This window comes from Clinocottus analis, unplaced genomic scaffold (genome assembly GCF_023055335.1).
Source record: "Clinocottus analis isolate CAN_PGR_092001 unplaced genomic scaffold, fCliAna1.0.p SCAF_66, whole genome shotgun sequence".
In the NCBI taxonomy this organism is placed as follows: Eukaryota; Metazoa; Chordata; class Actinopteri; order Perciformes; family Cottidae; genus Clinocottus; species Clinocottus analis.
Window position 1 is genome coordinate 90,569 of NW_027176225.1, and position 15,063 is coordinate 105,631.

The following is a 15,063-nucleotide window of genomic DNA, read 5'->3' on the forward strand; positions in this document are numbered from 1 at the left end:
ACAGTCTTCCTGCCGCTGCCGTCTCCCAGCGGGTGGCGTCTGAGCGTGAGGATGAGGATGAGGATGAAGATGAGCCTGAAAAGTGGTCCAGTGCCATTGTGAAATTGTGTGTTAACATCACTACGACCTCTGACCCCCCCTGACCCCTCCCCCTGACCCCTCCCCCCTACATTATAATCTTTCTCATTGCCTCTTCTCCCCCCTCCCCCCCACACACACACACGCACACACACACACGCATGCACACATCTAGTGCTGTACAAAGGGAGACCACGGCGTGGCTTCAGCTACATAAGCACAACTTTTGGCAGCACTACTGTACATTAAACTCACTGTAGTTCACTTCTTTTTTGTGTGTGACATTTTTCTTTTGTAAAGAGCCCTTATTCGTGTTTTTTTTTGTTTTTTTTTGTTCGCCGCCGTCGCGACCCACGGACACAATTTCACAGCCGACTGAGTGGATGAGGGTTTTTTTGTTTTTTTGGGGGGTGCGTTGTGTTCGCTTGTCCTTCGTCCCCCGAAGAAGAAAAGCAACAAACCAACAACAACAAAAAAGGGATGTGTGACAGAAAAGCTGGAGGAGGGTGAGGACACACACAAGCGGATGTGTAAGCGATGACTCAGCAAAAACCTTGTAGCCCCGCCCCCAAATAACCCGTTGAGGAAAAAACAAAATCTAAAACGAAAGATGTTCAGATGTTTTTTTTTCTTCTTTTTTTTTTCTCCAAAGAATGGGATTTGTTCTCAGGGAGGGAGGGGGGAGGGGAAGCATACACACAGACACACGCACACACACACAGGCACGCACACACACAACATGCTTTCACACAAGGGCAGTGTTGTGTGTCGGCCATTTTGGATCCGCTGTTACAATTCTGGACGAGCGAGTGGTGTCGTGGAGCCAAAAATGTTTGTTTTTTTTCTTCTTCTACTTCTTCTTCTTCTCCTCCACGGCCCCCCGTCTGCTGATTGGGGGATGTGATGGAAGGGGGAGGAGTCAGAGTGTGTGGTGTCGGGTTAGTGAAGGGACGGGTGTGTGTGTGTGGGGGGGTCAACATTACGACGCTCTCGGCAAAAAACCTGGCGGCGACTCAAACCCCCCCGATGCCGGCGCGGTTGACTCGTCTAACGACCGAGCTCTAAACTCTACAGGACCTGAGAAGTAACCGCTTGGCACCGCCGCAAACCCGCTCGCCCACGCCGCCCCGGACCCGCCCGGACCCCACGCCCCGGACCCCACGGCGTCACCGGGAAACAAGGGCCAAAAGGGGGAAGAGGCGTCCGGTGCGTCAATCAAAACAAACTTTCTTTTGGTGCGTTTGAATTGCGTTCTCGGGGTTTTCGGCCCGATACCGGATTTGATTTTCAAAATTTCTCTCCTCTCTCTCGCCTCCAGGGGGAGCCGGTGGGACTTTTAAGGCGCAGTGTGGTCGATCTGAACTACTGCAGAGGCCGATGGGCGGAGGGGTCGTGACTCTGATACAGAAGGCACTGTAGGCTCTGCAGGTTTTTTTGGGGGGGGGAAGCGACCCCCCAACGCGCCGTAGACCTCGCTCGATGGGACGCGAAGACCCCTCCCCTTCTGGTTTCCCACCCGTCTTCACTACGCTGGACGCCGATGGCCGGGAGGCGACGCCTTTTCAGCACACACAAAAGAAAAAAGGTCGGCGTCGATCGTCAAAAGTTCTCACAACCTTTCCGGTTCGGGGTTCATGAGCATGTGCAAAATAAATAAATATCTGAGAATCTAATCATACTCTGTCGTCTATAAGTACACCTACTGTGTTCTATCTAGATCCGTAACGCAGCTTATCGTCTATGTTTATCTGTACATCTTCATCCTCTTTGTCCTGTCGTCGTTGAACGAGAGTTTCTCTCCTGCAAACGCGACGTCAAAGCAAAAGGAGGGAGAGAGAGAGGGATGACGGAGGAGAGCAGGATGCTGACGGGGTTTTGGCAGACGAGGTCCGACCTCGTGTGATTGGATCGGGGTGTTTGTTGTTGTTGTTGTGGCTGTTGGTTATCCAGACCTGAGCGAAGGGGGTTGGTGACGGGGCGGCGTTGGGGCGTGTGAGGGGGGGGGACAAACGGACAGATATGGCGTCTCTCAGGCTGCATCCATGTTTTCCCCCCCGACCAGGACTGGACTTCATCTTCACAAAGATAAAAGAGACGGGTTACGAGAGAGGAGGTCTCACTCCAGGTCGAGAAAAACAGGAAGTGGCCCGGAGGCTGTCCTTTAGAGGAGGGAGGGGCTAATAACTGCCCCCTGGTGGTAAAAGAAAGAAAAGAGAACACAACACCACCGAATACTGACACCACCACTGCACCACCGTCGCTCCACCAAGCTCCAGAGTGTTGGTTTTGTTGTTGTTGTTGTTTTTTGGCTGCAAGTTGAAGACACACAACCTCGGTGGAACTTCAGTAGAACTCATCTCGTCTGGGAATTCTTGATCTTTGGGTTTCAGGTACCGGCGAGCGCCTCCTCGCCTCCTCGCCTCCTCGCCTCCTCGCCTCCTCGCCTCCTCGCCCGCTAACCCCTCACACGAGAGAGCGCGTCTTAAGAAGTTGCGTTACAACACGCAAACGCCGGCTGAACGAGGGGGTTCCTGAAGGCATCGCCCCCGGTAAACGTCGCTGAACACGTCTTGGAGGGAGGTGTGTGTGTGTGTGTGTGTGTGTGTGTGTGTGTGTGTGTGTGTGTGTGGGGTAAAAAAACATAATGGATGTGAATAAGATGGACATAGCATACTTAAAACTCCAAACAGCATGACAACAAATCTACAGCAAACAGTTCCATCAATCAGCATCATCATCATCATCATCGTCGTCATCATCATCGTCATTTTTGCATTCGACATCGATATCGCATCATCGTTCACAACAACAACAACTCAAGGTGGTCGCAGAAGTCCGCTTCCTCTCCGCTCGCCCTCCCGCTCGTCTCTCGGGTGGGGGGGGGGGGGACTTTTGGCGTTTTCCCGACAGGCCGCGAGCCGAAGCTCCGCCTTTTTTTTTTCTTCCCCAAAAGGTGTTTGAAAAAAAACAACAAAAAAAACAAGATTTGAGAGCGAGAGAGAGAGAGATAGAGTCTGAAAGAAGAGGACTTCTTTTGTAAACCTAAATGCAAAGTTTCCTATAAAGCCCCCCCACACCGTGAGGTCTCCTCTCTATATGTATTTTATCGATCATGCAGGCTTCCATCAAATTTTGGACTCCGAAAAAGATTTTTAAAAAAAGGAGGCTGAGCGAATGCAACAGAAGAACCAAGCTCCAATGTTTCAAGAAGAACAAGAAGGAGAAGTAATCGACAGCGATCGAAGAAAATTCTGAAGAAAAAGTAGTCTTTTTTTCCCATCCCTCCTTTCCTTTCCTTTCTTTTCCTTTCCTTTCCTCCGGCCCCCCTCGCCCCACCCCTCGCTCAAACCGCGTGATGTCATTTCCTGTCGGGGGGGTCCTCCCTCGGCCTGGCGCCGGGTCGAGGAGGAGGAAGGGGCTCGACGGAAGTGTCCGACTTCCCTTCTGGAGTTACCTGAGGCCCACTCAAACAGGAAGTGAGCCCACACATGCCCCGCCCCCTTCCTCCTCCCTGCACTACCACCAGGAAGTGATGCGCGCACCAGCTCCAGTCAGCATTAAGTGAGTCTTTAACAGTAAACAGAGATGATAAAACTCATCAAATATCAGCCAGCGCTGTGATTGGCTGGTTTTTGCAGTTATAGGCGGAGCTTCCTGGTTCTGTCCCTTTAGAAAGGAAAAAAAAAAGGTTAAAGATCAAAGTGGTTGTTCTCCCTTTTTTTTCTCTTTGTCATGTAAAGTTTCATTTTGTTCTTCATTGTTCAAGTTTGATTTTTCTGGAGGCATAGCTTGGCATGTAAGGGTTTAGGGGGTCCTGGCTTTATGTTAAAATCATTTTCTCTGTCCGAGGAAGCAGAGTCGAAAGCGGCGGACTTCGCCGCGTCTTTCCGACTCGTTTTTTTCTCCCCCGCAGGCGTTTTAACGTCGGCTAGAAAAGATCTGCACGCGTCCGACGACGCTAACCAATCGCGCGACAGTCTGGGGAGAAGTAGCGCTTCTTTTGGGCCTCGCAGTCGTTTTACATGCTCCTCCCTCCCTCACTTTGTTTTTTTTTTTTTCATAATCCCCCCGCCTCCCCACACACCTCCTGCGGCCTGGCCTTGCTGGTCAGGCTGAGGATTCTGGGAAGTGTAGTTCTGAGAGAGGTAAACTGGGCCCCGGGACCTCGCCATAGTCTCCTTTTTTTCATTTTTATCCACGTGCTGCTCTGTCACCAACACAAAATCTGTAAAAAGGCTAATCGTAGCACCTCCCTTCCCCCCTTTTTCCCCCTTTTCCTCTCATTTAGAGTCCGAGGGCCCGAGTGCGTAGGGTTCGGGGGGCCCTCCTCACCGCCTCTGCTTTATCAAAAGTCTACGTATCCAAAGGCCCGAAGTGCCGGAGGCTGCTATTCTTCTCCTCCACCCAACCCCTCATCCCTCGCTTCCCCCTTGCGGTTTGCTAGCACCAGTCGTCCTCGTCCGTCTCGCTAAAAGGTTCGTGCAGGCCCTTGCGGGGCCCTCGGTCGTGGGGTGGGGGCCGGTGGTGCGGGTGCAAGGGGGGCGGCGGCATCGGCCCTCCGGGCGGCACCCCGCGCCGGTGCGGGGAAGGCGAGGACGAGCGGTAGCCGTTGGGCACCCGGCGCGGGTGCGGGTGCGGGTGAGGGGCCGGCGGAGGCGGCGGGTGCGGGTGCCCGTGGCGGGGGGCAGTCCTGGGCGAGCGCGGCAGCGGGTGGGGGTTGCCCCCGTGCGGGTGCGGGTTGCCGTGGGAGAGGCTCTGCTCGTAGGCGGGCGGCTCGTGGTGCCGCTCGTACTCGTAGTCGCGCTCGTAGAAGGGCCCGTCCCCCTCCGGGCCGTCCCCGGGCGGGGGTCCGCTCCAGCGGCCCCGGTGGGGGGACCTGGGCGAGGAGGAGGAGCCGTGGAGGGGCGAGCGCGGCGACTGGTGCCGGGGGGAGCGCGGCGAGCCGTGCCGGGACGAGGGGGGGCCGCCGCCGCCCGGGTGAGGGGAGGCCTGGCGCGACGGCGGCCGCTGGTGGAAGCCTCGCTCATGGTCCGGCGGGGAGAACTGGCGGGGGGACGGCGAGCGCAGCCGGCCCGGCCCCGGGGGGCCGTAGCCGGGCTTGCGGACGGCGGGGGAGTAGGTGACGTGCGGGCGCGGGACGGCGGGGGTCTGGGGCAGCTGCCGGCGGCCTCTCCGCGGAGTGCTGGTCCCCGAAGTGGAGGGGACCGGGCTGCCGCTCACCGAGCTACTGCCCTACAGCAAAATGTAAACAAGGAAAATCAAAACGCACCACGACAACAACAACAACAACAAGACCAAGAATAAAGCAGAGTGGAGAGAGAGGGGTAGGTAGGTAGGTAGATATGAAGGTAGGTAGGTAGGTAAGAAGGAAAGTAGATAGATAGGTAGGTAAGTAGGAAAGTAGATAGATAGGTAGGTAGATAGATAGATAGATAGAGATAAACACCATTGAAAATCATCCAAAAACATAGTGATGAGGCAACAAATTGACACCAAGAAGCAACACGTCACATTGAAGAAAAATGGACAGAGAGAGAGAAACAGTGATAAAGAACACAAAGGAGAGATTGATATCCATAAGTAGGTGTAAGACCCAGTGTCAGAACTCCTAAAGATGAAGGATCACTCATTAAATCCTAAATGAAGCCTGACCTAAAGAGTGTAATGTGACTGGTAAGCTCGCTATATGGTCGTCTACTCATAATACGATGTGCTATGTGGTCCATGTGAGTCTCCTATGGACACGAGGACAGAAGGTATCGGACCGAGAGGCCGTCCCTATCGGCTCGGCCTTGTTCTCGGCGTCTTTGGAGCCCACCTGTCGGTGTCCCCGTCCGTCGGGCCCCTCGCTGGGCGAGCGGGACCAGTGGCGGTCGTGGGCGGCGGGCCTGTGCGGGTAGTCGTGCCTGTCGTGCCCGTAACGCTCCTTGTCCATGGAGCTGCTGTGGTGGTGGTGGTGGTGGTGGTGGTGGTGTCGGCGGTCCTTGGTCCGGCCGCGGTCACGCTCGCGCTCCTTGGGTGGGAGGTCGCCCGACTGCGTGGTGGTGCTGAGATCTGTGCCCAGACCTGGCGGGGAGACGCCTCAGTTTACGTTCAGACACAGAAGGGCCACGGGGAATTGGGGTGGGAGGGCGGGAGGAGGAGAGGGGGGGGGGGAGAACCAGACATTTGGGCTCTTTGGAGTTCCCGCTTTCCAGTAATATTCGATTTATGCATTTTCAACACTTTTTTGGACCCCACAGTATGCAGAAATATGCAAATACACAAGTTTTTGGAGGCAAAAATAACACAGGTAGCCCTTTATGCCATAACTCTAACCCCTAGTCCTAGTCCTAACCCCTAATCCTAACCCTCACCCTAATTCCTACTCCTAACTCCTAACCTTAACCCCTACTCCTAACCCCTAACCCTCACCCCTACTCCTAACCCTAATGCCTAATCCTAACCCTTAATCTTAACCCTAACCCCAATCCTATTTATTGTTTGAGTTGTGTTTAGAGGTTGTACATGGGGATTGTATATTATTGTAGCCCTGATTTCTATGTTTGGTATACATCATTGGCATTTGGTATACATTTGGTATACAGTCACTATAATTTAGAAGTACTATTGACACTTGACATACACACTGACACTTGGTATACATGTCCATTAATGAGGCAACTGCACCCCCATTTGGAAATGATAAAACATTACACAATGTATACCTAATATCACTACGGGCCCTAAATGTCTTTGTCAAATGTATGCCTAAGTGAAAAACAATGACACTGTGGTGACAATCCTGCTTGGCCCTATTCAAACCCAAATGTCACCCAAATGTCGATGATTTAAGACGTTAAATCATCGACATTTGGGTGACTTTCCCTTACCCCTACTCCTAAACCTAAATGCCTAATTCTAACACCTAATCCTATTCATTGTTTAAGTTAAAGCACCTGCTTTGTGATTTCACCTTAATTTTTTCATTGACCTTGTCAAGAATTAAAAGTGTGAAATAAATGAAAAACTTGTCGCGAGACGAGACATCGACGTCGGCTCTGAGCGACTCACCCGTGTCAGCGTCGGTGTATCGGGTGAGGGAGCGCTGCGACGCCCGGTGGCTCCGGTCCCGGTGTCTGCGCCCTCCCCCGTGCCTCCCCTCCTCGGACACCACCCTCTCCAGGGAGTAGTCGTCCAGCCGCACGCCGCGGCCCGTTCGCCCGTGGACCAGGCTGGAGGTGGAGCGACGCATCGGACTGGTGTCGGTGATGGTCTGCGAGGAGACGGGGGAGGAGGAGGAGAGGCAGGTGGGGGAGGACGTGAGGTGGGAGAGGAGAGAAAAAAGAAAGAAAGAAGTGAGATTTAATGCATTCTGACTGTCCGACACTGTATGTGGTTTAATGTGCATTCCTGTGTGTTTATGTGCATATTGACGGGCTCGGGTCAAACAGCAGAACCAAATAACTTTTGATTACATTTTCGTTTTGTAACACAAAATTTCAAAAACATAATTTTGGCTCTGCACACTTCTGATCTGAAGCTCTGCTTGACCCATCTTAAGATCATATATCAGCTGATGGCGTTTTGCATTCAAGTAGCTTGACCCACACTGTACATGAAATCCCTCACTAAGCCTTTGACAAGCACATATAATAACATGCTTCTTCACCAACATGGGGGATGGAACAGACAGGAAGAGCAGAAAGAGGCTCGAGAGACAAGCATGAGGGAGGGCCGTAGGAACCATGCCTCACATGCACCCGCCGGCCTTCTCCAAGTGGCGGCCATCTTTCATTTAGATCACGTCGGGTTTGGAAAGCTGCATTTTTTTTTTTACAGTTGGTATATGTCAGACCTGCAGAAGAACACCGGGTGTTTGATGCCGGTTGAAATAGAGTGACGACAAAGACACTAAAAAAAAATATGATTTTTAATCTGGTAGATTATTACTGGTTTTAACACATGAAGTGACATGAATTTAGACAGCAGGATAAGCACGTTGCTGCAATACCAAACTTAGACTTACCGTATAAGTCGGGTTATAAGCCGCTACTACCTTCATTGGTTGAACCTGCTAGCTCCCCGCTGTAGCCACCTAGCGCCTCGGCTAGCTCCCCGTTGTAGCTAGCTAGCGCTGCTGCAAGATCTCCGCTAGCTCCCAACAACCACCGAAGATAGCGGGACCAGCCCCTCGGGTAGCGGGGACGCGGAGAGTAGCAGCAGCAGGTAGGTGCTAGCAGCAGCATCTAGGAGCTAGCAGCAGCGCTAGCTGGCTACAGCGAGGAGCTAGCGGGTACAACCACCGAAAGTAGTAGCGGCTTATAACCCGACTTTTACGGTAATGTGAGCCGATGTACAAACATCATCTTACTCCACTTCCTAATGGAATTTATTTTAGATATCTGTTGTTATTTCATCTCTTGTTCTGCTCATCAAAAACATATTGAAAGAATATTAAACATACTTTTTGTCTGCTTGTCTTTTCATAAAAGGTATTGTTTGTCCGACAGTGCGACATGAATGAAACATGGGACCACGAGGAGAAGATAAACATCCCATAACCTGCGAGTCTAGACAGAAAGGCTCTGCAAGAACCCAACAGAAAAAATCGAACGGAATCGACAGTTTTTCAAGTTAAAACAAGTTGATTTGAGGAAGTCAGCGAAGGGACAAATTCACTGTTGGCCTTAAAAGAAGTGTGGTGTATATCATATCACATATTATAAGTATTATATACATGAATCCGGGGAAAACAAAGTGATTTTTTGTTGCAGTAAAAAAAATAAAAAAGGCAGCTGTTATCAGAATTTCACCAGTATTAAATTCGGGATTTTTTTTTAACCATAGACAGAAACATGACTTTGCTGTATAATTAACATGACAATAATGAACAAAATGGCCGCTGTGGTAAAATTATATTAGTATTGCAGATTTCTTAGTTATCGTTGGAGTTATGGTTGGAGTTTAAATGCATATTATATATATACAAAAGTATTATGCATGTTTCACCTGCTTGTGTCTGTTTCTTTGCATCATGACACAGTAAACAACACATATAAAAAGTTAACGTCCATATCCTGATTCTTTCTTGCTGGGTTCGTCACCGGGCTCTTCTGACCAGGACACGCCCCCCTGCTGACACTCTGACCTCACATCCACGTGATGATACAGCGCATGTCAGTCTGCAAGCGGCAGGCGGACAAAGACTCGGACGAACACAAGAGGATTCCCCCGTCCCGAAAATAGTTAACCACAACTCAACTAATGAACAGAAGTGACCATATTTTAAATGCGTAGAGACGCTGTCTACAACCTGTCAATCACCTGGTAGCCCCGCCCCCTAAAGCGCCCCTTATTATGGTCTGTTTGACTCTCACAGACCATAATGTACTAAATGAACATCATGCTGTATAGAAGAAGACTAGAAACTAGAGATTGAGACATAAACTCATGTTTACAATGTTTACTGAGAGAATACATCAAGAGAGAAGTAGAGTCACTTATATAGACTTCTATACAACCAGAGGAGTCGCCCCCTGGTGGCCAGGAGAGAGAATGCAGCTTTAACACATGAAGCATAGACTTCTATACAACCAGAGGAGTCTCAGCTCTGTGACGCCCCCCCCCCCCCGTTCCCCTCGTACATGCCAACAGTCGCAGGTCAGGCCAGTCCATGCTTTTCTTGTGTCGTACATTATTGACCTCGTTGACGCACAGGGAACACACCAATACACACACACACACACACACACACACACACACACGCACGCACACACACACACACTGCTGAATTCAAGCAAAAAACTCCAGCGGGGGGGAAACCCGTCACAGAAAACAAACAATGGAGAGCAGAGCGATCTCAACACGAGCAGAGGGAGGGGAAAGGACGCGGGAAGAGCTTCAGAAGAGAAGACAGGATGAATAGAAAGAAGGAGAGAGAGAGAGAGAGAGAGAGAGAGAGAGAGAGAGAGAGAGAGAGTGTACATACACTGAGGTTATTTCCACGAGGCCTGTGTCTCCTCCGCTGCAGAGCAGGCAAACACAGAGATGATACGTAGAGCAGAGCAGTGTAGCACGCACACACACACACACACACACACACACACACACACACACACACACACACACACACACACACACACACACACACACACACAGAGCATAGGCCCGACATAGCATTGCCGCCAGGAGAGAAGAGAGCGCAGAGAGACAGAAATGAATAAATGCAAAGGGATGAAAAACAGTGATGGAGGAGAGAAGAACAATAGAGGGGGATGTAAAAAGGAGAAGAAATGAGAGGATGGAAAGGATGAAAAAGACAGAATGGAAGTAGAAAAACACAAAAATAAGTGATGATGATGATGATGATGACGATGACGAGGGGAGGAAGAGAGAGAACCCAGTTAATTTAAGAAAAGGCCAGCGCACACACACACAAGAGCGAGGAAGGTGCCAGTGAGCAAGAAAGGACAGAGGACAGTATAAGATGCATATCCATCTACACACACACACACACACACACACGCACACGCACACGCACACACGCAGACACACACTTACCGAAACAGCATGAGCTCTCTGTAAGGCAGAGCAGTGTTAGAAGGCAGTGAGTAACACATATACCGTATAAGCAACACGCGCACGCGCACGCGCACACACGCACACACACACACACACACACACACACACACACACACACACAGGACATGTTGTACAGCCCAACAGCATCTACCTGCATTCGTGTTATGGTATGATATGAACACATAGAGTCTACATGGGAAATACATTGTGTGTGTGAGTGTGTGTGTTTGTGTGTGTGTGTGTGTGTGTTAACGACTAGGTAAGACACCTCCACGCTCTTGTTTGTGTCACACTCCCCTTCCTCGCGCTCTAAATGTTCAGACAACAACACTCCATGAAGGAACCAACAACCAACACACCAGAGTGAGAGCAACGTGAGGATGGAATGAACAGGTGTGTGTGTGTGTGTGTGTGTGCAACTGCAGCCAGAGGCTTCATGGTGAAGTCCTACATGTGAAATACATTGTGTGTGTGTGTGTGTGTGTGTGTGTGTGTGTGTGTGACTGACAAAACCGCATGGTGTAGCGTAAAACAAAACGTTTGAGCGTTTATCAATCCGTGAATCTGAGTTGTGAAAGAACACGAGGAACGTCGTAAGAAAACAAAACAAACTGACTAATGAAGCTTTTTTCTTTTGTTCCAAAGCTTTATTTCTTCCTGTCAGAAGCAAAAGCATCTTCATCGTGGAGGTGAAGCGGCGGTGAGGAGTGAGGAAGAGGAGTCCCTCGTCAGACGCTCGAGGGCAAACAGAAAGTTAACTTTAATATCTTAATTTAAACGTGTTGTAACTTCTACGACATCTTTCTTTCTCCGTCTCTCACACGTCCGAGAAGCCAAAGAGTCAATCGGAGCTAGCAGCAGCGCTAACTGGCTACAGTTGGGAGCTATCAGCGGCTCCAGCTGGTTACAGCAGAGAGCTAGCAGCGACGCTAGCTGACTACAGCGGGAAGCTATCAGCAGTGCTAGCTGGTTACAGCGGAGAGCTAGCAGCAGCGCGAGCAGCAATGCTAACTGGCTACTGTGGGGAGCTATCAGTGGCTCCAGCTGGTTACAACAGGGAGCTAGCAGCAGCGCTAGCAGCAGCACTAGCTGGCTACAGCGGGGAGCTATCAGTGGCTCCAGCTGGTTACAGCAGAGAGCTAGCAGCAGCGCTAGCTGGCTACAGCGGGGAGCTAGCGCTAACAACCACCGAAGGTAGTCGCGGCTTATAACCCGGCTTTTACGGTACAGTTCAGGTACCTTTTGTTGTTGTATTCTTTTTCACACTTAATGACTTGTGTATGTTTCGTTGTCGTCGTTATTTCCGTATCAGAAGGGAAGATGCTAACTCTGGCCACAGTTTGCACAGGACAGACACACCAAGGATTTCATGGAGATGGATTAGGGAGCAGGATGAGGTCTACAGACACAGATGTTCTAGATATGCATTGCTTTACATATCTAGACACTCATCCGGCGGTCAGAAGGCCGGATGAGTGCAGGTTAGCGTGGCGGTCTCTCTGATTCTTTGCATCCTGTCAGAAACATTGTGTAGGAAGTGAACCGTGTTTCCCATAATAAGGAAATGATAGAAAACTGAACAGACGTAAAAGTACTTTATATCTTCTGAATAAATATAAAGGAAAATTGAATTTAAAAAAACAAAACATATGCCTGAAAGAAATGCCAAAACAAACCAACAGATGTGTCTTTTTCAACACATCTGCGTGTATTTGTTTGGCATCTTCAGAAGAACGGATCAATCCAGGAGGAACTCAGTTCTCTTCTCTGTTCAGGATGCAAAGAGAGACTTTTTATCTTTTAAATTTGTATTCACTTCAACCGTCCCCACTGCTAACCGGCATGGTGAGGGAGAATGGTGGTGATGATGATGATGGTGGTGGTGGTGGTGGTGATGGTGAGATGAAGGTGCTCACTTGGTTGTCTGCCGAGAGGCGGGGCATGGAGAGGGTCCGCCCATGCCCATCCATTGGGTGACAGGGCTCAGTGTCGGAGTACCCGTCCCGCCCCATCTCCCTCATCTCTACCGTCTGCAAAACACAACGAGAGGAGGGGGCGTGACCACCGTCTGCTGAGGGTGTGTGTGTGTGTGTGTGTGTTTGTGTGTGTGGAGGCGCTAACTAGCGCACGCAACATGATGTTTCAGGAAGGTTTGCTCTGTTTGTTTTTGTGTTTTCAGCTAAGATTCTGTCTTCGTCGTTTTAAAATGAACAAAATGTCGCGGTGAGTGTTGATGAGGTGCAGACGGAGCTCCAGGCTCAGGAACCGCCTCCTCCTGAGGCTTTCCCGCCTTAAAGCTTAAAGAGGGAAGTGACGTCTGAAATTGTGTCTTCACGCGTTATTACAATAATGCCACGACCTTGAACGACAACATTTTAATATACCTGTGACTTATAAAAGCTGCACTTTTACTAACTTGATGAGTTTGCTAACGCTAACCGGCTTTTTGCAGGTTTTCTTCTTCCGTTGTCGCTAACGTTAGCCAACTGAAGCTAACTAGCGCAAGGAACATGAAACAAATTCAATGATGTATCAGGAAAAGTTTGCTCTGTTCCCTTTGTGTTTGTGTTTCCAGCTACGACTCTGTCTTCGTCGGTGCAACTCGCTTGAATGATTTGTTGTTTTAAAATGTCGCGGCGAGTGTTGATGAGATGGAGACGGGGTGGAGCTGCCGAGCTCCAGGATCAGGAACCGCCTCCTCCTGAGGCTTTCCCGCCTAAAGCCTAAAGAGGGAAGTGACGTCTGAAATTGTGTCTTCACTTGTATTAATATTTATGAACACATGAATAGATCCGTGGCATCAGCATCGAGGGACGTTTTCCACCAGCATCGTAAACACTCGAGCATGAAATCTCATCGATTATCGATCGTGGTCGGAGGCAAACCGTCGGTGCGAGCGGGGAACAGCTCGGCCTCGACCGGTCGCGGGGTGTTTTCCCGCCGTGCTCGTCATACCTGTGGGTTGTGACGGTTGTCGTGGAGGTCGTCGGGGTACGGTCGGTCAGGGCTCCAGTTCCCCGTCTTCTGGAACATTTCCTGGGCTTTGGCCGTCACCCACGACTGGCTCTCAGTCATGCCACCCTCTGGAGGTCTGGGCACGCACACACACACACACACACACACACACACACACACACACACACACACACACACACACACACACACACACACACACACACACACACACACACACACACAAATCACGGGGATTATAAACCAGGGAACTAAAAAAAAGCGACGTCATCGCCCGATCAAGTACTTTCTTGAGTATTGTTAAATCTTTCAATGTCTTTATTCTGGTGTTGTATATTAAGCATATTTCTGAAAAATGGCCGGTTATTTTGCTTTATAAAAAAGCCCAAAACTGCTGTATCTGGATGTATTGAACACCATACGTAATATACAAGGAAACATATGGTTTGGTACATGAGAACATTCAAATGGCCCCATTGGACCCATTGAGTCCATTGGCGCTATTGGGGCCATTGAGTCCTCGCCTGGATGTTCTCTGTTCTAAACCCTCTCTAACTTTGTTCTGCTTCACTTTATCAAAGTCAACCTTTACAGAGAGAACCTTCACATGTTGAATGTTCACATGTTGTGTTATGGTTTGTTAGAGTTGTGACTTCACAGCTGCATCATTTCAAACTAATAATCATCCTGAAAGTCATTTTTTTATAGTTGGACCTGAAACCTTTTCATTTCTTTCTGTGTGTCATCTTCATTTCCTCTGAACCAGAAACATGTAGACTGATATTTACACATCTGAACAACATCTCACATGTGTTGCTTTTATTATAACACAACATTATTAAACAGCCCTCGTGGCTGCAGAGACACACACTTTATAGTTTGGGGACATTTTAGAGGAAAGACCAAAACAGGGGCCACTAATTGAGCCACTAATCTGACCTCGGGGCAACAGTTGGGATGCTTGTGTACATATACCCCCCCGATGCCCGGTCCACTCACAGGCTGTTGGGGTTGTCCGGCTGCGTGCTGGGGAGCCCGTTGAGGCCCTGGCCCCCCTGGCCGTCCATGCCCCCTCCCTCGGAGGGCGGCTCCATGCGCTGAAACATTAATGGCGTTCGGTTCTGTGTGAGATACACGACATGGCCTGCAGGCTGGCATCAGGCAAACTCAAGGGGGGAAGACACAGGACACAAACACAGGATGCACTCGCAGCATGCACCCACACGGGGGCGCCATCGGCAAACACATGGCTGTGGGTATTTCCGAAGGTAAAGCTCCCTGCCAGACGACTGATCTGGGATCCGCTGCCCACACTGAATGAGCATTTATAAAGAGGGACAAGGGAAATATCATTTGACTTATTCATTTATGTTTTATTCATATGGGTTTGGGTTTGATGCTCAGTGACGGGAGCTGACCTCAGATCTGTGTCAGAGGGGAACTTCTACC

At 50.0% G+C, this 15,063-nt stretch overlaps 1 protein-coding gene across 12 annotated transcripts in view; it reads right to left on the bottom strand.

Moving 5' to 3' along the window:
• Window positions 1-362: 362 nt before the first annotated feature.
• cacna1ab (calcium channel, voltage-dependent, P/Q type, alpha 1A subunit, b) overlaps window positions 363-15,063 on the bottom strand; it is a 77,378-nt gene continuing 62,677 nt past the window's right edge. For 4 of the 12 annotated variants that reach the window (XM_068604259.1, XM_068604256.1, XM_068604257.1 and 1 more), the window contains exons 41-48: window positions 14,614-14,735; window positions 13,597-13,732; window positions 12,558-12,671; window positions 10,621-10,638; window positions 10,049-10,084; window positions 7,132-7,333; window positions 5,897-6,144; window positions 363-5,310 (exon numbers count right to left, since the gene is read on the bottom strand). In XM_068604259.1, the coding sequence (XP_068460360.1) occupies window positions 4,519-5,310; window positions 5,897-6,144; window positions 7,132-7,333; window positions 10,049-10,084; window positions 10,621-10,638; window positions 12,558-12,671; window positions 13,597-13,732; window positions 14,614-14,735 (1,668 nt within the window). In that variant the 3' untranslated portion in view covers window positions 363-4,518. The remainder of the gene's footprint in view (window positions 5,311-5,896; window positions 6,145-7,131; window positions 7,334-10,048; window positions 10,085-10,620; window positions 10,639-12,557; window positions 12,672-13,596; window positions 13,733-14,613; window positions 14,736-15,063) is intronic. The other 8 variants (XM_068604262.1, XM_068604260.1, XM_068604267.1 and 5 more) reach the window with 8 other exon arrangements.